The 23,367-nt window shown below is 41.1% G+C and overlaps 1 protein-coding gene across 1 annotated transcript in view; it reads left to right on the top strand.

Annotated features, from left to right (window-relative positions):
• The first annotated feature begins 1,948 nt into the window (after positions 1–1,948).
• The window catches only part of ACSL3 (acyl-CoA synthetase long chain family member 3), a 39,762-nt gene continuing 18,343 nt past the window's right edge, over positions 1,949–23,367 (top strand). Inside the window, exons 1-3 of the mRNA XM_056850142.1 lie at positions 1,949–2,326; positions 12,404–12,581; positions 22,457–22,566. Coding sequence (XP_056706120.1) covers positions 1,967–2,326; positions 12,404–12,581; positions 22,457–22,566 — 648 coding nt within the window. The 5' untranslated portion in view covers positions 1,949–1,966. The remainder of the gene's footprint in view (positions 2,327–12,403; positions 12,582–22,456; positions 22,567–23,367) is intronic.

Here is a 23,367-nt window from a genome sequence, read left to right as displayed (position 1 = left end):
TATACCTCAGGACCACCATATCTTTGGCCAAATCACTGATTATACATACTGAGGGCCTCTTTTTATAAATAGTTTTTCAGGTCTGTGCCAAAAGCACAATTCCCTTTACCATAGTGTTTACCAGAGCTGCTGACTCTAATGTGTACAACTGTGTTTGATTCCCTGCTCCTCCACATGAGCGGCGGACTGATCTGGAGAACCAGATTAGATTTCCCACTCCTGCACATGCAGGCTCCTGGGTAACCTTGGGCTTAGTCACAGTTCTCAGAACTGTCTGTTGTGGGGAGAAGGAAGGGAAGGTGATTGTAAGCCACTTAGAGACTCCTTTCGATAGAGAAAAGCAGGGCATAAAAACCAACTCTTCTTTCTCTTCTATTTAAAAATGGTGTAACGTTGTAGTTGTTCAGATGTACAAAACCCATCCCTACCAATGCTCTTAAATGTTGATATTTTGCAGCTTGATTTTGGCAACATTTCGAGGTTGGGATTTAAACCTCGGTGAGTGTCCTGGGCTACCCTTCTGAAATCTCTCTGCATCTTTCTCATACTGCTCCAAAGTCTGGCCTGGATCCACTGGGTCTATCTGTGGATGGTTTCTGTCCATGGTACATGGCTTCCACCCCCCCCCCCACTGCAGCCCAAAATCCCCCCCTCCCAAATGCTGGGGTCCCAGTTGAACCCAGTTGAACTGTGGAAACACTCTGGTGGATCCAAGCCTCTGAAATGACGTCTCTGAGTGTGAGATATTTGGATAGAATCTATGTTTTACAGCTGGGAAACTATTTCAGTGCATGGTTTAAGAAAATAGACTGGAAATGTTATTAAAATAACACATAGGTTTTATATATATCTGCTGCAGCACAGCTTCCACTTAGGAATACAAAGAAGGCCTTTTGTAATTGTCTCAGTATATAAATTACAAACTCAGTCCTCCAAATCAAGTTTTGGGAGTATGCCGCGAGTTCACTGTGGTTCAGTGGGAGAGCATCTGCTTGATATGCAGGAGGTCCCAAGTTCAATCCCTGGCATCTCCAGTTAAAGGAATCAGACAAGTAAGTGATGTGAAAGACCTCTACCTGAGACCCTGGAGAACTGCTGCCTGTCTGAGAAGACAGTACTGACTTTGATAGACCAAGGATCTGATTCAGTACAAGACAGCTTCATGTGTTCATGTGTTCGTATCCTCCCGATACATAAGGGTCTCTTACTCTATCCCTTGTTTTGTTTTTACTAGCACTGAAATCATTCCTAACTATAATTCTCTATAGTGTCTGAATTGGCAAACTGGTTAACATTAATTCAAGCATCAGTTAGAGGAGAGAGACCACCCTGGGGAAAAAAATGAAGGATCAGGTGAGCCCAAGACATGTTCTTCAATTCTGAAAGTGAATCTTAAGCAGGGTTGCCCCCTTCTAAGTCAGTTCACTTCAGTGGAATTACAAGGGTGTAACTCTGTTTAGGATTGCACTGCCAGTCATAGTTTGGAGGACTGGGTTTGTGATGCCTGGGCTGTCTGGTAATGGTTCATCTACCCAGTGCTTACAGTCGTAACTCACAGGTGGTCTTCAACCCTGATCTCAAGGGGATCAAGAGAAGATCTGACCTAGTCCTGTACTTAATATCTCTTTAAGAGGTGGGTCAAGGCCCCAGATTTGAAAAAAATATTGCCTTTCTTGCCCCCTTCGCTGCAGCCCAAAACTCCCCCTCCCAAATGCTGAAATATTTAACAGTAGTCCTCCATTACTGTTTGGCTTCCTATTTATATTTGGTATTTATATTTTCCTTAAAATAAATGTGATTTCAGGTTAAAAAAAACTTTTAAGTATTTTTGTGACCAGGAGTGATCAAACAAGTGCTTTCAGAATATAACAATATATTTTCTTTGTCCCCCTTCTGTTTCAGGACTTTGTTGATCTTGATGTGATATATTTGTCAAGCTGTTCTGCATAGTTTACATTCTTCAAAAATGGACACAATGAAGCTAAAGCATGATGTCAGCCCTTTTCTTCTTCATGCTTTAAAGTTTGTAATCCTGATATATACGATCGTAACCTATATCCCCTGGTATATATTTTCTGGATCAAGATATGCCATCGCCAAATCAAGGCAAATTAAAGCTAAACCAGTGCATAGCAAGCCAGGTAGTGCATACAGATCTGTTAACAGTTTGCATTGTTTAGCTTCTGTGTTATATCCTGGATGTGATACTCTTGACAAAGTTTTCAAGTATGCCACAAGCAAATATAAGGATAAGAATCTGTTGGGAATCCGGGAAATCTTAAAGGAAGAAGATGAAATCCAGCCATCTGGGAAAATTTTTAAAAAGGTACATTTCTCCTCTGTTTATTTTTATTTTACTCTAAAGGGAGGAAAAGCTTAAAGTTTTACATTGTTGGCATTCTCAGTAGTGAGTAAAAAGATCTTAAACAGCATGTACAGTGTAGGTGTAATGAATTTGTACTGTGCTGGAAGAACACAGGCATGTTGGTTTTCCAAGCTGTTTTGTCAATATAAAGCTGTGTTCTTGGGAAAGATCAGTCTGAGGGAAGCCTGCCAGTTGAACTGGAAGTCTCAGAAGGCTTGGCTGTCCATTGCAAATTCTTGCAAGTATGAAAGGATGGAATTTCTCTCAAGCGCTGTTCACAGTTGAATAATTTAGTAGGTTACACTGTATATAAATTAGGTTCATTAATGAAAGGAAATATATATTTTTAGGGTGTTTTCGTATTTACATACTTGGGTCAAGAACAAATGATTTGCAATGCTTGCTCCCTTGCTTGGAAGTGGTAGCTGTCTAAGACTTCCTATTTGGTGTTCCAGTTCCCTGTTGCCCATTTTTACAGGGGTAGATATAATAATGGCTGACCGACTCTTCCCCTTCTCACCTACAAGAGTCTCTCAGGCACTGTAGAGTGCCTTCCCAGTGGCTGTACTGTAAGCAGCCGGGCTCTTACAAAGGGTATCCCTGTCTTTTTCTTGGGATTACAAGAGGTCTGTCAGGCTGGAAGGACAGAAATCACAGAGTACTGGTGGCAGCTGTATCCTGGAGGATTGCTTTGTCCATATATCACATTGCAATTTGTATGAAAAAGAAAAGCATTGTGGGAATGGTTTTTCAGTTGTACTTCAGTTTTGCTTCCAGTTTTTTTTTTAAATTCCACTTTTAGAAGATCTGTGACTGTGAAGAAGGGCTAAACTGGGTTCCACCTTGCTTTCATAGGTGGGAATTCACAAATCCTCTTGCCAGGTTACCTGGGGCAGCTGTCTCTCTTTTGCCAAGGTCCTTGTCCAGTACAAAGACCCCCTCCCCCTAGTTTTTCATGCCTTCAGTTACCTTTAGAGAAGATCTCTCTGATGGGCATGAAAGACAAACCTCCCCTCTCTGAATTCTTCTGGTCTTTCTCTCACAACATTTTAGAGAAGGAAAGAGGTGGCAAGCGTTGCTTGTCCTGCTTCTTTTCTTCTACAAAATATGATATGAAACAGGGTACTCTATTCCTAATTTCTCCCTAGCGGTCTCCACGTACCTTATAGCATCTGTAGATTCTCCCTATGTTTGCAGAAGGGAGGATGGGATGGACAGAGCCATGGAAATGCCTAGGAAAAAAGTTAAAGTGTCAGCAACAGAAGCTTCTCCCCTCCCATTTATTTTAAAGTGCTTTGAAATAACAGTCTCCCTACTGAAAACTTTGTTTTGAGCGAAACAAGGGTGAATTTTCTTTTCTGACAGCCTCCATACCTTTATATGTGGCAGGACTTGTGTTTATAAATCTCACCACAAGCAGAATTTCAATAAACAAAGATGCTGTAACGAAACAGACTGTTTCATTTTGGCCCTTTCTTGATTTTTAAGGGCACAGGAGTAACTAGTAGTTATAATACCTGTACAAGAATAATGACCTCTGCCTATAAAGTAGAAGACAAAGCTCAACATGGTTGAGAATTGAGAGGTGGGGAGGAGAAAACCCCTGTGTGTCTAAAAGTGACAGAAATTCAACATGCACATTCCTTCCCCTGCATGGAGGGACAGAAGCAGGGGGAGGTTTTGCCTGTTGAATTTCTGCTTGTCAGGCAGTCTTAAAGGCACAGAAGCTGAAGCTTAGCACTATGCCTGTAATGTTGTTGATGCATTTTCCAAAACACTCTCATGAACTGTTTGCTGCCTGCTTTAAATTCTTCATTTCAATTCTGACAGTGTGAATGTCCATCATAGACCCTAAAGTTTCTGCTCAACAGTTGTCCAGTTTTCATATTCTGGTCAAATTACCTTTTTCTAACTAACCAGTTACAGTCTTCTCTTTCTGATTCTCTGGCAGATCATAATCTGAGTAGGAAGCAAAATGCTGCTATGCTGACTTTCTACCCAATTAATTGTCCCCAAGGTGGCAAAAATACATTTTTAAAAACATTTAGGACATTAAAAAGTATTTAAAATACAACTTTATATAAAATATGTATTTATTTATTTGATTTGTACCCCACCCTTTCCCGGAAGAGCTGGGCCCAGGGTGACTAACAACATATAGATACAAACATAGATAAAATTTTATTATAATGCACCATGAAGCAATTAAAACCTAATATAAACACATAAAACACCCAAACAGGGAGAAGGGCTAATAAGAGCTAGTGAGGGAACGCCAACTAAACAAAAAAGTCTTCCTTTGCTGGTGGCAAGATCTGTCCTCCTGCCCACGAAGGCCCACAGCTGGCTCACCAGCCAAACCAGGTGAAAGGGGCCCTTAGCTGCCACGGCCGCCTGTTTATCCAGCAGGAAGTCTGGCCCCAACAGCATCCCCAAGCTATGCACCTGCTCCTTTAGGGGAAACGCAACCCTGTCCAGAACAACCACACCCAGAACAGCACCCAGTTCCGGGGTCTGACTTCCACCCCCACCAGCAGCACTTCCATTTTGTTGTTCTGTGGATTGTGGGAAGGCAGGAGCATTCAGTTCCCACAGTGCTTATTGTCAAGAATGATGTCTAGACCAATCAAATTGACCTTCATAGAGTGGAAGCAAACTTTGGACTTCTCGGCTGTCTTCTTCCAAGCAGGCATCTCACAGGTATTGTCCAGTGAGCAAAAGAACTTTTCTGTGTAGAGGGCCTTTCAAAACAGTGCAGCGGAAGCGAGTCTGTAACTGCCCTCTTCTATTAAATTTTTGACACTGTTGATTTTATGCTGAGCTGGTATAGTATAGTGGTTAGAGCAGGATCTGGAAGACCCCCTTCTCGAATCCCCTTTCTTCCATGAAGTTCACTGGGTGACCTTGAACCAGTGAAATTCTCTCAGACTAACCTACCTCAGGGGATTGTTGCAAGGATAAATGGGGAGGAGAAGGGCCGCCCTGCTCTCCTTGAGGAAGCACAGGGTGCAAATGTTCTCGATAGATACTGCAGTTTGCCCCTGCTTGAGCCCTTCACTTGGAGGATCCTGATTGCAAGCGGAAGTGCGGTTGCATGAAGCTCTTGGTACAAAATGAGAAAAAAAGGCTGCTGTGAGTTCTCTTCTGCTGCCAGTGGACCTGTGGGAGTAGAAGGGCCAGTGGTCATGGTGGGCAAGCACAAATAATGGCTCGCTACTGTGCCAAGCCAGTATTTGTGGACCATTATTCTTGAACAGTTAAGGACACATGGTCCATGAATGTACATAGCATTGATCCTGGTTAGTTTGAAGAGTAAATGAAAACAGATTGTTGTGCTTGCAAATTAGGCTTTTGAGGATAGATTAGCATTTTTGCTGCTTAGTAAGTTCCTTTTGTAAGTATAATTAGTGGACTGAATGCTTAGTATTAGGAACCTGTAGGTCATTCTGTTATGCAAGTTGTTAAACTACCAGAGAGCTGAGAAATGCTGAAACAATTTGCTTATTTTCCTTAAGAAAGAGAAAAAAATGGGCTGATTGAAGACTTTAGGCTTATCTAACGAAGGGCTTTGAAGAAAAAAGCCACAGAAACAGTTTGTTTCTTTGGACATAAAGTGCAGTCCAGGCCATTAGAACACCTATGACTGTTTAGTTCTTGTGTATACTTGCCCCTTACAAAACAGTTGTCATTGATTTTTCTACTTTTTTTGGGGGGGGGGGCGCAATATTGTATCAGGAAGAATCTGATTGCATCAGGGCTGTATAGCTCTAGAAGCAGCTGTCTGCTCATGTTGTGATTTCTGTGTGGGTTTCTATGTAGGGGCAGTAGAAGCAGTGAAGGAGAAGGAGAGGTTTCAGGTTCTTTGCTCCTTGTCCTCTGTAGCCATGTGAAGGGGAAGGCCTCACTTTGGCTATCACCCTCACTCCAAAGAAACAGACCCTGTTCTTCCCACGGGGGTGGGTGGGGGGAGATGACTGTTAGAGCTCTTCCACTCATTTTGTTCCACTCCCCCTTCCTCAGTGCTTCCTATCAGCTTTGACTTGGGCTGCATTCAGACATCCAGTCAAGGCCTCATTCTAAGCCTGAATGTAGACGAACCCAGTTTATTTCTGGGCTCATGTGTCTGGCTCTTTGCTCCTCTGGTGGAGCACCATGAAGGAATACTGGAGTAAAGCTAACTCAAGTAACCTGTGCTGTACAAATGGCAAGCACACAGTTTAATCAGATGTCTGTTTAAGTCACAGTTCTTGCATTCATATATCAGTAAAATGAGTTAATTTTAAACCAAGTTTCCTTCATTGAATGAGGAGGGAGGAGCGAGGCATGTGCACAGCTCTGGTAGCAGCACTGGTTGATGCATATTCAGGCTCCATGTTGACCTAAGGACTGCATGTAGCCTTGGAGTTCATAAGGGGAAGCTGCAGTGGGAAGAACGAGTTGGTAGACAGCATTACAGGTCACACACACTTTCCCAAAAGCCTCTCAAGTCTCTTCCCCCCCCTCCCAAAAAAACACCACTATTGAAATTGTAGGCTCTAGTCTAGCAATTTAAACAAAAGAGGGTCAGACTTGCTAAAATGTAATGCAGATAAACCCTAGAGAGAGCCAATGATCTGATTATGTTGCAAACAACTGGCACCTTTGCTACTATTCTGTTCTGTTCCATAGGATGGCACTGTTGGATATGCTTGCTAGTAGAATGGGTATGCTATAGCACTCTGCTCGATTTTAAAGTCTTCTTTGTAATGCCCCTGTGTATATCTATGGTGCAGCCTCATTTGGAGTACCATGTGCAGTTCTGGTCACTGTACCTCAAAGAAGACATTGCAGAACTGCAAAAAGTATAGAAGAGGGGCAGCCAAGATGATTAAGGGGCCTAATAGATTCTGGGACTTTTCAGTTTAGAAAAGGGATGACAAAGGGGACATGATAGAGGTTTATAAAATTATGCACAGAGTAGAGAAAGTGGACAGAGAACTTTTTCTCCCTCTCCCAAAATACTAGAATTCAAGGGCATCCAATGAAGTTAATGGGCAGTTGATTCAGGATGAATAGAAGGAAGCTCTTCTTTACCCAACAGGTGCTTAAAATGTGGAATTTGTTGCCAGAGGGTGTTGTGATGGCCACAGGCATGATGGCTTGAAAAGGGTATTAGATTAATTGAGGATAAATATATCAGTGGCTATTAGCATTGGTGAATAAAGGGAACCTCCACATTCAGAAGCAGTAAGCCAGTACCAGGGGGAACATCAGGGGAAGGTTTTTACTTCTATGTCATATTGTTGGCCCTCCAGAGTAACTGGTTGGGCCATTGTGTGAGACAGGATGCTGGACTCGATGGGCTACTGGTCTGATCTAGCACGGCTTGTCTTATTTCCTTATTCTATTCTCTGCTTAATCAGATTTGTCCTACTTTTTTCTTCCACTATTTAAAATCATTATGAACTTTAAAAATGATTAAAATCTGCAGTAGTTAGGTTTTTTGAATTCTAGGGATGAGAAGTACAGACAGCTCAGCATTTCCAGCCAACAAAGCATATAATTTCATTAAGTTGGCTTCCAAAATACATGTGGTTGCAGTCTTCAGTATACAATAAATTTGTTTGATCTTCCTCACCATTTCAATGATGTTTATGGTTCACGATCTGAGTAAGCATGGAATTTTGAAAAGTATTCATATCCTTACTGAAAGCTATCAGAATGACGTACTACAATTCTGCACATGAGTACTCAGAATTAAGTTTCAGCTGAGTAAAATGGGACCTGTTCCCTAATAAGCATGCTTGGGATTGCAGCTTTACTCCAGTCTAAATCCATTTATATCAGCAGGCTTCGACTGGGTTAGCTTTGTGTAAGATTGCATAGTTAACCACGTAGAAGCCATACAGTAATTAATTTACTGCTACATCATAGTCAGCTTGTATATACACTGAAGCTTAATGAGTGTCGCACACTGTGTATGTTAAAGGCCATCAAGTTGCTTCTGACATATGGCAACATTATAATTTGTTGACCTCCAAAATGTCCTATTGTTAACAGCTTGGCTCAGGTCTTGGAAATGGAGGGCCATGGCTTCCTTGATTGCATCAGTCCATCTCATGTTGGGTTGTCCTCTTTTCCTTCTGCCTTCAAATTTTCCTGGCATTACTGCCTTTCCCAGTAATTCTTGTCGTCTTATAATGTGACCAAAATACAGTAGCCTCAGTTTGGTCATTTTAGCTTCTAGGGAAAGTTCAGGTTGATTTGCACTAGAACCCACTTATTTGTCTTTTTGGAGGTCCACAGTATCCTTAAAACTCTCCTCCAACACCACATTTCAAAGGAATCCACTTTCTTCCTGTCAGCTTTCTTCATTGTTCAACTTTCACACCCATACATAGTAATGGGGAATACTATGATATGAATTATTTTGATCTTGGTCGCCAGCGATGACACATCCTTCACACTTAAAGAGTCTTTTCTGCCTCCTTCATTGCTGCCATTTCTAGTCTCAGTCTCCTTCTGATTTCTTGGCTGCAGTCTCCCTTTTGGTTGATGCTGCTGCCAAGGAATAGAAAGTCTTTAACAGTTTCAATTTCTTCATTGTCAACCTTAAAGTTGTGTAATTCCTCAGTAGTCATTACTTTTGTCTTCTTGATATTTGTCTGTAATCTTGCTTTGGCACTTTCTGCTTAACCCCATCAGTAGTTGTCTCATGTCTTCACTATTTTCTGCCACTAATGTGGTGTTTTCTGTGTGTCTCAAATTGTTCATGTTCCTTCTACCAATTTCCCTCCATCTTCATCTAACTCTAACCCTGCTTTCCTTTCTCGTTTCCCACTAGAGGGCAGTATTTATCTATTAATGCTAACCTTTTGTCAAAAATTTACCAACATTTTTAAGTGGCAATATTTGCGGTTATCTGCTCTTTATACAGTGCAATTTTAGATGCATAAATAGCAAACTTGAATAAATAAGGCTTCCAGATGAGCCACTTGGAACACTTTTCTCTTTAAAGCCACTAGTGATACATGATTAATTGCTGCTTGGCTAAAGAGCACATGGACTAGCTTTAATATTACTGACCATGGTGGCTTGAAATGGAAAAAGAGTTTCCCCATCTCATGGATCTGGCAACTTTACTATACACGCATGTCAGCAGACGTGCCAGTGTGCTTATTCAAGATTCCTTGATCTTATTCAAGATTCCTTGATCTTTGGTTTTCCACAACAAACTGCCTTCATAAAACAAATTGTATTTTAAGTCTTGGTATTTTCTTTCCTGTCGTTTCACCAGCAGCTGTGGCAGGCATCTTCAGAGGAGTAACACTGAAGGACAGTGTCTCTCAGTGTCAAGTGTGTAGGAAGAGTAATATATAGTCAGAAAGGGGTTGGAATCCTTAAGAATTTTAGGTAGTCCATATAATCGTGGTGGTTGTGCTTCTGCCTTGCATAGTTTTCTGTGTGTGTCCGGATGAAGGATTCCGTCCCACTCCGACCCATCGTGAGCGCCATTGGTTCCCCAACATATGAATTAGCTAGATATTTGACCACCTCCTACAGGACCACATTGGAAAAACCACTTCTTACATCAAAGATTCAACTCATTTCATCAACAAAATCAGTCCGTTGAGACTCAATCCACAGGATATATTAGTCAGTTTTGATGCTGTATCCCTCTTTACCAAGGTTCCAGTAAAAGACACAATCTTATTGATTAACCAGATTTTTCCAGAAGATATAACAATCTTATTTCACCATTGTTTGACAACAAGTTATTTCCTATGGGATAAAGAATTTTATGAACAGATTGGTGGAGTAGTTATGGGACGTCCACTCAGTCCAGTAATAGCAAACTTTTACATGGAATATTGTCGAAGGCTTTCACGGCCAGAGTTCATTGGTTCTTGTAGGTTATCCGGGCTGTGTAACCGTGGTCTTGGAATCGGCACCTTACAAACCTACAGTCTGGTTCAGGTTCATGGATGATACATTTACTATTTGGAGCCATGGTGAAGAAAAATTAATGGACTTTCTAAACCATCTTAATAATATCCATCCAAACATTCAGTTTTCCATGGGAAAGGAAATTGAGGGTAAACTCCCATTTCTTGATACCCTTGTCATCCGTAAAACAAACTTTCAGTTAGGTCACAAGGTCTACCAGAAACCAACTCACACAGATCGCTACTTACACAAAAACTCCAACCACCACCCCCGACAGAAAAGAGGAATAATCAAAACATTAATGGACCGTGCAAGACGGATCTGTGAACCACAGTTTCTCAAGGAAGAAACTAATCATCTAAATCACGCACTGCTAGCAAACGGCTATTCCAAGCATGAAATCAGAAGGGCCATTAAACCAAACAAAAATCAGAAAACTCAGGAAAAACAGTCTCCCATAGGAAAGGTATTCTTGCCATTTATTAAAGGAGTCAGTGATAGGATGGAGAAACTTTTGAAAAAACATAACCTACAAACAGTGTTTAAACCCACCAAGAAAATACAACAGATGCTATGATCAGCAAAAGACAAAAGAGACCCCCTCACCTCTGCAGGAGTATATCGGATACCTTGCAGCTGTGGACAAGTTTACATCGGGACCACACAACGCAGCATACAAACAAGGATAAAAGAACAAGAAAGATACTGCAGACTTGGCCAACCTGAGAAATCAGCAGTGGCTGAACATGGACTGACACAAACAGGACACAGGGTCTTATTCCAAGACACTGAAAGACTGGACAATTCTACCAACTATTTTGTCAGATTGCACAGAGAAGCCATTGAAATTCATAAACATCGGCACAACTTTAACAGAAGAGAGTTTAAGAATGAATAACGCTTGGCTTCCTGTCCTGAAAACCTCCAGACTAACAAAGACTACAGTCCACAATAGCCATGCAGATTAGCTTTGGATTTCATACATTAACAGATCCCTTCAGGATACAATGGTTCCATATTAACATACCACACCCTCATTAGCACATTATCTTGATACTCTACAGGACAATGATTAGCACATTACCTTTTGCAGGACAATGATTCAGCTCAAACCCAACCCCTTTCTGACTATATATTACTCTTCCTACACACTTGACACTAAGAGACACTGTCCTTCAGTGTTACTCCTCTGAAGATGCCTGCCACAGCTGCTGGCGAAACGTCAGGAAAGAAAATACCAAGACCACGGTTACACAGCCTGGATAACCTACAAGAACCAATGAACTCTGACCGTGAAAGCCTTCAACAATATTTTGTATTTTAAGTCGCTTTTCAAACCTTAAATTGAAACATATGCATCTTAAGTAGTTGTGACAAAATCCCAGAGAACACCAAATACATTTAAGACACATTTAAATAAGATTTCAGTAGGACATAAGCTCCTGATTTCTGTATATGGCTCAACATACAAAATAATACAAATACTGGTTTCCCCAAAATACAGCAGTTGAGTGGAGAATTGTGGCTCTGTGGCCCTTACACAGCAGAAAGTGAGTGTCTCGGCAGACACTCAGTGAAGTGTCTCCCTTCTATACAGACAGCTGAATTCTTCCATATCTTTACAGGCCGTAAATATCTGCTAGTAAAGTGAATAGGTTTCATGCACACTGAGTTTCTTGAAATAACAGAACAGGCCTCATCCCACTTGATTCCATGGGTGGCAAGACTCTTTGCGTCTTTTGCTTTTTGGGGGGGGGGGTTTTGCACTGTGGCCTCCAGCACTGAGTTATTGAACTTCTTAAGTAGCCTGTATAGACTTTTTTTGTGTGTGTAATCCAGATCCCTTTGACTTGGGGACACAGGAAGGAATACAATATGAACATCTTTGGAAATCCCTGATTGCTCCTCTGCATTTTTTATTGTTTGTGTAGCACCATATCTGCCATAAGGCTTTACAGATTAGCATTATCAGAAAAAGTCTTTGCTTGAAGGGCCTTAAATCTTAATATTGGCCAGTAGGGAAGGAAAGGGTGAAAAGACCAGGATGATGGGACAGTTGTGCTAAATGCTTAGTCCTCATTTCTGAACAAAAGTCTATATTATTTTTATCAGGTCATCCTTGGAAACTATAACTGGCTTTCGTACGAAGATGTTTACAATAAAGCTAATAACTTTGGGAAAGGATTAGCAGTGTTAGGCCAGCAACCAAAGACAACCATCGCCATCTTCTGTGAGACTCGAGCAGAATGGATGATCACTGCACAGGCTTGTTTCATGAACAACTATCAGCGTAGGTATTTTCTTTGGCAGTGTTGTTCATTCATTTGTTCATTATGTTTATATCCCATTTTCAAACAGTGACCTCCCAAATAGTTTTACGTCAGTCAAGAGACACGAGTCCCTGCCCTCAGGTGTATAAGGCCAACTAGGTAAGGAGAGTGAAGAGAGAAAGCAAAAAACCAAATCAGTCTTCTAAGCATTTGTATCCAGTTAAAGTCAAGACGATCTTCCCTTACTAGTGTTCTTTTTGGGGTGGTGGAAGTGTAGCTTCCCAGAGGTCTTTGGGTTGGGGGCGGCTGTCTTGCTTGGTTTTGCAGTCCCTGTGCCTCTGACAGAGAAGAGTCCCTTCCTTGCAGATGTTGGGTGGGAAGCATACTCCCTGCAGTTGTTCCTTCTCTGGTTGCTGACTAGGGCCAATCTGGTCGTCTCTTCTCCAAAGTATTCCTGGGAGGAATATCAGCCTTTGTGTACCAGGGAAGTTTTCAGATCACTTGAATTGGCTATATTCACTAACAAAAGATGCTACTATTACTAAATTAACGAAATGAACTGTTCATTCTGAAGACTCTTCCCATATTCCCTTCCCACTGACGTTTGGTAAGAGGCAGAGAGAAATGGAATTGGTGTGAAACAGAGCAATCCTATTACTTCGAGGTCTTTATGTCCCTGTGTCTTGCATTCTCACCAACAGTAAGATTCATATACAAATGAAAGTATATTGTTCACAGAGCATTTTTTATCTTTTAAAGTTCTGCAAATCACTGATATAAGTCCTAAACAGATTTATGCCCTTCTAATTCCATTGAAGTCAAGAAGTGTGACTTCAATTTAGGATTGCGCTGTTAATTAGTTGGCATAATAGGCCATTTAAAGCAATTGTAGAAAGCATTTTGGATTCAGCAGCTCTTTCCCGGCAGATTGTGTTGTAATCACTGTTAATGGAAGTGTTGCTGCTTCTGCCTCTTGACCCTCTCTCCACAGTCCCTTCTCAGTTTTGCCTTGGGATTATTGCTGTCAGAACAGTAGAACAGATGCACATTTCAAGTAATGGGATATATATTTTTACTAAGAATTGGCCATACCAACTATTTTTGAAGAATCTTCACAATTTTTATCCTTAATGCTTCATCACTTTTTGATGTTTTCAGGGCTCGTGCATATTGACATTAGAAGTGCTAAGCACAGTGGGTCAGTCTCCTCTTCTACCAGCATAATACTAGTAGAGTTGAGCCAGTGGCAGGAACTGACTGCGGCTGGCTATATGAGTTGGTATGGCCGAGTTACTTCTGCCTGAGAGGATCAAAATAAAGCCAGCAACCCTGTTGTGCAAGCTTAGTGGTGGTGGTTCCATCACCTAGAAAGTAAAGTGAGGTGAACAGGCTAGCTGACCAAATTTACTTTTTGGATAAAGGATATGGTTTTTGCCACTGTGCATAGCCACAACTGACCAGGATTTTTACGGTGAACCTAGTTCCCTGTTTCTGGGGAAACAATGAGTGTGTTTGTTACATTTTTTTTTAAAAATTACTGCCTAATTTGCATTTCATTGAAAATTATGGATACAGTCACATGGATGCTATGGTACATATTTGGAGCAATAAAGTAACGGTGTCCTTGCTCCAGAGTCTCGATAAGTATTGCCATGGAATGTACCCATCTCAGTGCTGTGTGTGTGTGTGTGTAAAGTGCCGTCAAGTCACCTCCGACTTATGGCGACCCCTTTTGGGGTTTTCATGGCAAGAGACTTACAGAGGTGGTTTGCCAGTGCCTTCCTCTGTACAGCAACCCTGGACTTCCTTGGTGGTCTCCCATCCAAATACTAACCAGGGCTGACCCTGCTTAGCTTCTGAGATCTGACGAGATCAGGCTAGCCTGGGCCATCTAGGTCAGGGCCTCAGTGCTGTAGCCTCTCTGAATAAATGCAACCTATGATTTAGTCTCATAGGTTCTGTACAAATTGTACCAGCAATCCAGGACTGCTCACATTAGCTTTTTGGAGCTCTTTAATTTGAAACTTTTATTCCTTGTATGTTACTTGACTCTGTGTTGTTGAATTACATTGTGTAATGTCAGTGAGTAAAGTGACCATGTGTGAGTGCATGACTCAGGTCACTCTCAGGGCCATCTTTTGCATCTTTTATGAAGAGGCAGGAAGGGCTGAGTTCCCTCTCTGCTATACACCTCAGAATCCAGGCAGAGGAAGAGCTGTTCAGATTCACTGACGTCTACCTGCCTAGTGACTGTTTTGGTCATTTTGTGGTGTTCTTTTGTAGTGGACTTAATTTTAAACCAGGACCATGTGGACTGATTTGAAATATTATTAAAATATACCTGCGAGGTATATGCTGCCCTTTTCCCCCAGCATGCTGCCTGTGTTCTTTTAACTGTGGGTTACGACTCCTCAGGGAGGGAAAATGTTGCAAGGGAACAGATAGCTATTTTTGCCAGGACTTTAAATGTTCCTCCTTCCTTACTCTGAAGTTGTGTGTGGAAACTCTGTAGGAAGCAACTGGAGTACCGTCTTGGTTCTTGTTCAGGTCAGTGTATAAATCAGGGGTCCCCATCTTGGTGCCTGTGGGTGCCATGGCGCCAACTGACACATTTTCTGGCTCCTGCCAAGTGTCTTTAAGAAGTGGATGGGGCCAGCAAGGTTATTGAAGATTTGATTGGCTCTGCAAATTTTTAAAAATGTTGCTTTGGCAGCAGCTGCCACCACCACTCAAGGGTCTACATTGTGTTACTGAAGTTAAGCTGTGGCAATCATTTTGTGGCTGGCACCATCTCTTTTGGTAGCCATTTTGTTGCAGCTGTTTTGTTGCCATGTTGTGTCCACAGGCTCAAAAAGATTGGGGACCCCTGGTCTAAAACAATTAAATGGACCTTGTTGCTAGGCAAAAGAGTAGAAGTAGCAGGCAAGCATGGGGAGGGAGGAGGTTGTAGCAATCATGCTAAAATATTCAATATCCCTGTTCACAGATTCTCAGATGCAACAGGAGGATGTAAGGTGCTGTTTGTGAGAATCTCCGCACATTCATCTGCCCAACATACAATTAGATAAGGTGGGGTTGGGGGATCTCAGAAGGTACACTAAGTTTTAAAGGATTCCTGAATTCAAAATTTGAGAAACACTGATTAATGTAATCTTTCTCTAGAAATAAGTATGTTACTGTTTTTGTGATACAAAAGGCAGCTCTATTTCTGAGTTCTCAGCATGGTCAACATTATACTTTTCATTTTAGACATGTAATTTTTTTACCATTTATTCCCCTCATAACAAAATATTCTCTACATATCTGAGTAATTTGTGGCCCAGTCTACAATCTGATTAAATAAAAATTCTTGGCCTTAAACTCACTTAGTCCACGGAAAATTGAGGGAGCTAAATTAGCTTAATTTTTTGTCTCCAGCTTGACAGATCTAAACTCTGTGATTGGCAATCCATATATTCCTTATTAATGTATGAATTAAAATAAGGTATTTGATCCCACATTTCCTAAAGAATCCAAGTAAAGTTTTGTGGGCTAACTGAATGATACCTATTTTTTTCCCTTTGGTTATTTAGGCATAAACATTTTTTTACAGATATTTTATTAACATTTTCAAAAGAAAAAATAAACAAACATACATACACTTCCATTCATACATTTTGCGCTTACTTCAGGAACCAATTTACATAAACGTTCTATTGTTATGATCTTTACTTAAACATTATTGAACTTGTCTACGTTTATGCTCTAAATTTATCTTAATCTAGAACTTGTTCAGAATATATGACTATTATTTTCTATCTCTGGTAAATTAAATAAAAATAGGCATAAACATTTTTGTATCTTTAAAAATACCGGAAATCTGATATCTCTACCTTGCTAAGATTTAGTTGAGCTTTGAAGTGATTCCTATAGAGAAAGAGAAACTCCATGGGAATATTTCAGGATAGAACCATAGAATCATAGAGTTGGAAGGGACCATCAGGGCCATCAAGTCCAATCCCCTGCACAATGCAGGAAATTCAAAACTACCTCCCCCCCACATCTAGTGACCAGAAGATGGCCAAGATGCCCTCCCTCTCATCATCTGCCCAAGGTCACAGAATCAGCATTGCTGACAGATGGCCATCTAACCTCTTCTTAAAAACCTCCAGGGAAGGAGAGCTTACCACCTCCCAAGGAAGTCTGTTCCACTGAGGAACCACTCTAACTGTTAGAAAATTCTTCCTAATGTCTAGACGGAAACTCTTTTGATTTAATTTCAACCTGTTGGTTCTGGTCCGACCTTCTTGGGCAACAGAAAACAACTCGGCACCATCCTCAATATGACAGCCCCTCAAGTACTGGAACATGGTTATCATATCCCCGCTCAGTCTTCCCAAAAAAGCAAAAGCGGCTAGAAGGTTCCTGCTTCTTGATCTTTTCTGAAAAATCTCTGTGGATTTTCAGTCTGACATAATGTTTTCCACATGTACTCCACAATGATATTCGCTGCAGAAACACTGCTTTTAAAGGAATAAAATACATTGGGGAATGCCCTATAGGAAGGCAGAATCAATGGACAGTTCTGTTTAAAACTGTCAATTTTTTAAAATTGTAATTAAGAACCTGAAGTGTCAGAACTATTGTATCTCTATAGAATCTTCAGCAATACCAAGAAATCTTTCTTCCTAAGATTATCTGATAAATTTAATTCAGACCTTCAAAAAATCAACTGTTCAGTTTTCAAGAGGAGGCTTGCATTTGTTACATTAAAATGTAGCAAAACATTGAAACATCTGTGGTGGAGAAGTTTGCCTCTGAATCAGGATGTCAGGCAGGTTGGTGGGGATTTAGCTGGACATCTCAAGTTCTTGAGACGTGCCTCAGCTCACAGCATGACACATCACTTCATGATCTCAAATGAGTGAACTTGGCTGACTTATTTTCTGGCAGATGGTAATATGGTCATACACTTTTCACGTAGACATTTCCAAACACTGAATTGCAGTCAAGGAAATAGCATAAAGTGGATTTCTGCAAGAAACAATGTTTGCTGCAATAAAAAAGAAAACCAAACAAAAATGGAGCGGAGTGCTGAATATTGCCCTTCTGAGCCAGGCAGGGCAGCTAAGCTCTACTCAGAAGTAATAATAATTAAGTGAAATGAATGGATGAATAATAAAACACAATATGCAGCTTGCAACTATAAAGCAGAAAAGAAGGCTGTCTCTACCTATACCCTAGCTCTGTCGCTTTTTCTTGTACCATGTACATGCATCAGCATAAAATGAGTACTATATTTTTAACCTTATTTTAATTTTTTAACCTAGTGGTTATAAACAATAATACCCTTTTAAGCAAAAAAATAAAAATAAATCCCTGAATTTCTCTGTTAATGCCTATTAAAGAAACAAGAGCTCTGCTGGATCATACTGAAAGTGCAGCATCCTTTTTCCAGAAGTGGTCAGCCAGATGTTTCAACCCACGAACTGAGTATGAAGGCAACAGCTTCTAGCCACAGTGGCTAAAAGTAACCTCCATATTCAGAGGCAGAAAACCTCTACATACCAGTGCTAGGTGGAACATCAGGAGAAAGCCTTGATTTCTATGCCCTGTTTGTCATCTCTCCATTGCAGCTGAGCAGCCACAGTGTGAAATAGGATACTGGACTATAGGGATTGCTGGTCTGATCCAGCAGGGCTCTTCTTGTGTTATCATAAGAGCCAGCGTGGTGTAGTGGTTAAGGGCGGTGGTTAGGAGCAGTGGACTCTAATCTGGAGAACCAGGTTTGATGCCCCACTCCTCCACACGAGCAGCGGACTCTAACTGGTGAACCGGGTTGGTTTCCCCGCTCCTACACATGAAGCCAGCTGGGTGACTTTGGGCTAGTCACAGCTCCTAGAGCTCTCTCAGCCCCACCTACTTCACAGGGTGTCTGTTGTGGGGAGGGGAAGGTGATTGTAAGCCGGTTTGATTCTTCCTTAAGTGGTAGAGAAAGTCGGCATATAAAAACCAACTCTTCTTCATAATCATGGTTGTTTAAGGTTGAATCCTGTGAAAGAGATCCAAGTGTGCAAGGTGGGCATAAGTTATTTTTACCTGTTCCCCTCTCTGCAGTGGCAGCCCTTCAACACCAGCCTCATGCTGCTCCTGAGAGTCCCCTGTCCCCCAGGAGCTGTATTTGTGTGTGTGGGGGGCACTGCAGGCTGGCAAGGTTGTGCTTCCATACATAGAATTTTCTTGCAATCCAACCCATAGCATTTTTCTAGAATCAACTGGGCTTTTGGTGCTTGCTTTATTATACATTGGACAATTAACAGTGCAATCCTAAGGAGAGTTGCTCCAGTCTAAGCTCATTCATTTCAATCAGCATAGGCTGGAGTAACTCTGCATAGGATTGTGCCGTAAGTAAGCTATTGTAGTTGAAACCCGCTTCATATCAGGAAGAATTGTTTTTGAAGGGTTGGGGTTTTTTTTGTCTTGGATCACTGCAACTGGACATTTTCGACTTCAGCGTTGTTTGTAACATTTAATCATGTTTCATGTATGCATGGGGTTGCGTTACGTCTTTTGGCTGATCAGTAGTAACTCGGCAGATCAGGCTGCATGATAATGGCTTGCAGCTGCTGTAGCTTACTTCATCTCTTTCTCCATGACGTCCGTACAGCACTTTGTAAACGAGATAGACTTCTTGCCTTCTAACTACTGAATGATTTTTCAGTTCGCTTTTTTCACACTCTTTAGATGAATGAACAAATGAATCAGTTATTGTTCAAGAGATTATACTGCCCCCCCCCCCCCACATCTTGCAGAAAGTTGGCCTGGGGAATCTTATGTTTACATAACGAGGGTCACTGCACTAAACAGAAAGAGCTCATGGGAACTAATAAAGGCAATCTTTTGTACTTTGCTCCCACCAAATTAAAGAAAACAATGTGCATGTGTACTTTCTCTGCAACAATTTGGAACTGTGGTCTATTGTTACATAGTCCTTCTTGTTTTGTTTTTAAGTTCAACAGCTCACTCTTGAAGAAAAAAAGGTGTTGAGGCATTAGTTGCAAGACCTGCATTCCCCCTCCTCATATAGCCACCAGACTTCGCATAGGATTGTTAGTCTAATGTCATTGATTTCAGTTCATTGTATTGGGCAATATGGCTTCAGTCCTATGAATGTTTACATGATTCCAGGAAGGCATTGCATTGAACTCAGTTTATGGTAGTTTTGGCTTGTCATGGGATTCGGTTCTGTGAAAATTGCTCCGTGATTATGCTACCAACATTTCCCATCAGTTTTGGTTGTGAGAAATTTTCGGTATGATCCATTTGTAACAGGGAAGTGAGACTGTCTTTAGGAAGGATAACATTCCTTTACCATGTATATTAAGTGCAGCTGATGCATGCAGCAGCATAAACATAGCAACTTAGAAGTGACAGTCAGTGAACTCATTATGAGCTCAAGTGCTGTGGAAAAAGCTGCCTCAGTATGATGAGATTCTCCCATTGTTGCCATTCTGGCCTGAGAATTGCCACACACAGTACTACTGCTTCTGGGAAGCAAGTAAGAATGACATAAAAACATGTTCAGCCGTGCTCACAAACTATTCAGAAAATGTTGTACATTTTGATTTCAGTAGCATTTGTTTCCAAGTTAGCAGTTTAGCCTCATAGCCCTAGTGTCCATAAAATGGCCTTAATCCTACTTGAGCAAAGGTATGCCAATAGCCTTCAAGAATTCCCAAATTAGTGAGTGAAAGATTCTCCAGCTTTTACCCAGAAGTCTTTCTGTTCAGTGATGAGTTGTGTTGTATGTTGTTGTGTATGAGGATATCCATTTCCAAGCAGACAGCAGCACATTGCCCATTGAAAGGAAGAAGGTATCTGAAATCAGCATTCTCCTCTATACCCCACCCCACTCATTTTTTTCTTTCTCTTCCCCTGGGTAATCCTGTTTCCCTGTTTTCTTCTCTCTTTCCCACCCCACCAACCAATCTACCTTATATCTGCCACCATCTTCAGCTACGTTTGCTATCTGCTTAATTTATACCCCACTTCTCAATGGGGAGCCAAAGCAAATTATGCTATTTTCCTCTCCATTTTATCTTCACAACAACCCTGTGGGGTAGCTCAGGCTGAGTGTATGTGACTGGCCCAAGGTTACCTAGTGAGCTTCCATGGCACAAGTGGGGATTTGAACTTGGGTCCCTCTGACCCTAATCTGAAACTCTAACCACTGCCACACACTGATTTTCATATGATGGCTGCTGTTGAACAGTACCAAGCAACTGGGTCTGAGTGAGTCATGAAACTCACATGGTATCAAGTTGCCTGGTGGTTGCTACCAGGTCTGGCCCCAATAAGTCCTCCCCTCAAAGGCCAAAACAGCCTTGGAAAAGGCCCTGCCCTCTCACCCCGCCTTTTACTAACAGAAACCAAGAATGCAACTGGGAATACTGTCATGGTTGGATAGCAATAGCCACAAAGGGCATTTTGTTTCTTAAAGCTACAGGTACCAGTTCTATTATTTGGAGTGGTTATCTCCCCAGTGTATTTTTTAAATTTAGATTTTTATGCAAAACTGCAGCTTTTCTCAGGTTTGTAGCAATATCTGTCTTACCTGTTTGTGGTTCCATTCTTCGGAATCAAGCATTCACAGATTTAGCCACATTGAGAATTGATAATAATAAATTGTAACTAACAAGAGGGGGGAATTAGGGACAAACTACTTTCCCCTAATACACAAAGACACTAAATAATATTGACAGTCACTAAATTTAAAGAGAGGCTATGATCTAGGAAAAGTGATTCTTTATGTGCAAAAGAAAGTATCCAGCAATTGGGGAAATGCTGCATGTTCATTATTTGCTGGGGAAAGCGAGGTCCCCCCTGCAAGTCCTTGTGGGTTCCACATAGCGTGGCCTTGCCTGGCAGGGGGAGATGCACTACTGTGCCATAGTTTTCCTGGGTAGAGGCTGCCAGGGAGGAGTAAAGGAGGAAAAGCTGAAGACAGGGACAAATAAAGGTGGGCTGGCTGGTGGGAAGAAAGGAGAGAAGGGGGGGTGAGATTCTCCCTTACAAGTCCCCATGGGTTCCCAACCGTTCTCTGCTTGTTTTTTCTAATGCTATGGTGTGGCAGATATGCAAAGTGTAGGGTGGAAGTCTGTTCATACTATTTGTCCGTGTAGTATGTTTCCCGTTCTACCTTGTTCCACCTTTCGTCTTCTTTATATGCCTGCTACTCTCCCATCTGACTCAATAAAGGAAGCCACAGCTTTCAATTTGCAAGATCTGAACAAGGCTGTCAAAGATAGGACATTTTGGAGGACTTTCATTCATAGGGTCGCCATGAGTCGGAAGCGACTTGACAGCACTTAACACACACACTCTCTCCCATCTGAATGTTCCAACCACTATTGACATGGAAGCGTCATTGATGTTGTTGGATTTGTAATTTTGTGATTTTAATTAACGATCAGATAATGTTATAGTTTTAATTATTGTTATATTATATAATATTGATTTTATGACTAATTGCCTCTATGTTGGATGTGAGCTGCCCTGAGCCCTGCTTTGGCAGAGAAAGGGTAGGATATAAATTTAATAAAATAACTAGTGCTTTAACATTCCTACTATACAATTAATATGAATGATTCAAAATTCAGAGTACTTTTCTCTGTGTATTTGGTTACAAGAATAAAAGATTCTACTATAGCCTTAAGAAACAGAATCACACTTCTTTTGAGGAAATGCAGCTAAATATGCATGGAATAACCAAAATAGTTTCTGTATCTTCTGTTTCTCAGAAAGTTCCAAATACCATATTTGAAACAACTATGCTGAGGCAGTGTTTTCAGCATGCAATGTATGTGCTGAGGTCAGGGACATCTCTAATATGAAATTCATTATTCATTTTTTCCAGTTGTTACACTATATGCCACTCTGGGCGGCCCTGCAATAGTACATGGATTAAATGAAACTGAAGTGACAACCATTATTACTAGCAGGGAATTGATGCAAACAAAATTGAAGGTAAGGAATAATCTTGTATGGATTAATTAGATGCCCATATGCATAGGTTTTGTTTGCTTAATATTGTGAAGGGAAATGCCATATGAATACTGTAGGACTTAATATCTCCCCCTGTCTACAGATTTGTTTATACTATAATATAAGACCGTAGAAATATAAACTCTGCTTATATCTTGTTAGGTTGCTTATAAACCTCAGGATGGGTCTGCAGTTTTAGTATAGTCCTTTCTGCTCATTTCATGGGTACTGCATGTAACTTTAGCTTGTATGCTTCAGCTAGGGTTGCCAACTGCCAGGTAGTAGCAGGAGATCTCCTGCTAATTCAACTGATCTCCAGCCGATAGAGCTCAGATCACCTGGAGAAAAATGGCCACTTTGGTAATTGAACTCTATGGCATTAAAGTCCCTCCCCTCCCCAAACCCTGCCCTCTTCAGACTCCTCCCCCAAAATCTCCCGCCGGTTGATAAGAGGGACCTGACAACCCTCGCTTCAGCTGATATCAGTTTTACAATATGTTGCATACATCAATTAGCTATTTATACAAGTACTTTTAACAGGAGTTGAGTAAAAGGCCAATAATTTTTTTTTAAAGTATGAAAGTTACATATTTTCATAAAGAAATTATGCCCAGTCTGAGTAGTCCCCCATAAGAGAGCCATTAAATGCCTTTTAAAAATATGAACTTCATAAGCTAAAGCCATGGCGCAGCACATTTATGAAGCACACTCATGGCATATTAAAGTATACTTCACAGACCACAGTCCAATCTTTATTAAGAAGCATGTCATTTACTAAAGGAT

The sequence above is a fragment of the Euleptes europaea genome, chromosome 5, assembly GCF_029931775.1.
Source record: "Euleptes europaea isolate rEulEur1 chromosome 5, rEulEur1.hap1, whole genome shotgun sequence".
Classification (NCBI taxonomy): Eukaryota; Metazoa; Chordata; class Lepidosauria; order Squamata; family Sphaerodactylidae; genus Euleptes; species Euleptes europaea.
This window is presented reverse-complemented; position numbering and strand designations above follow the sequence as displayed.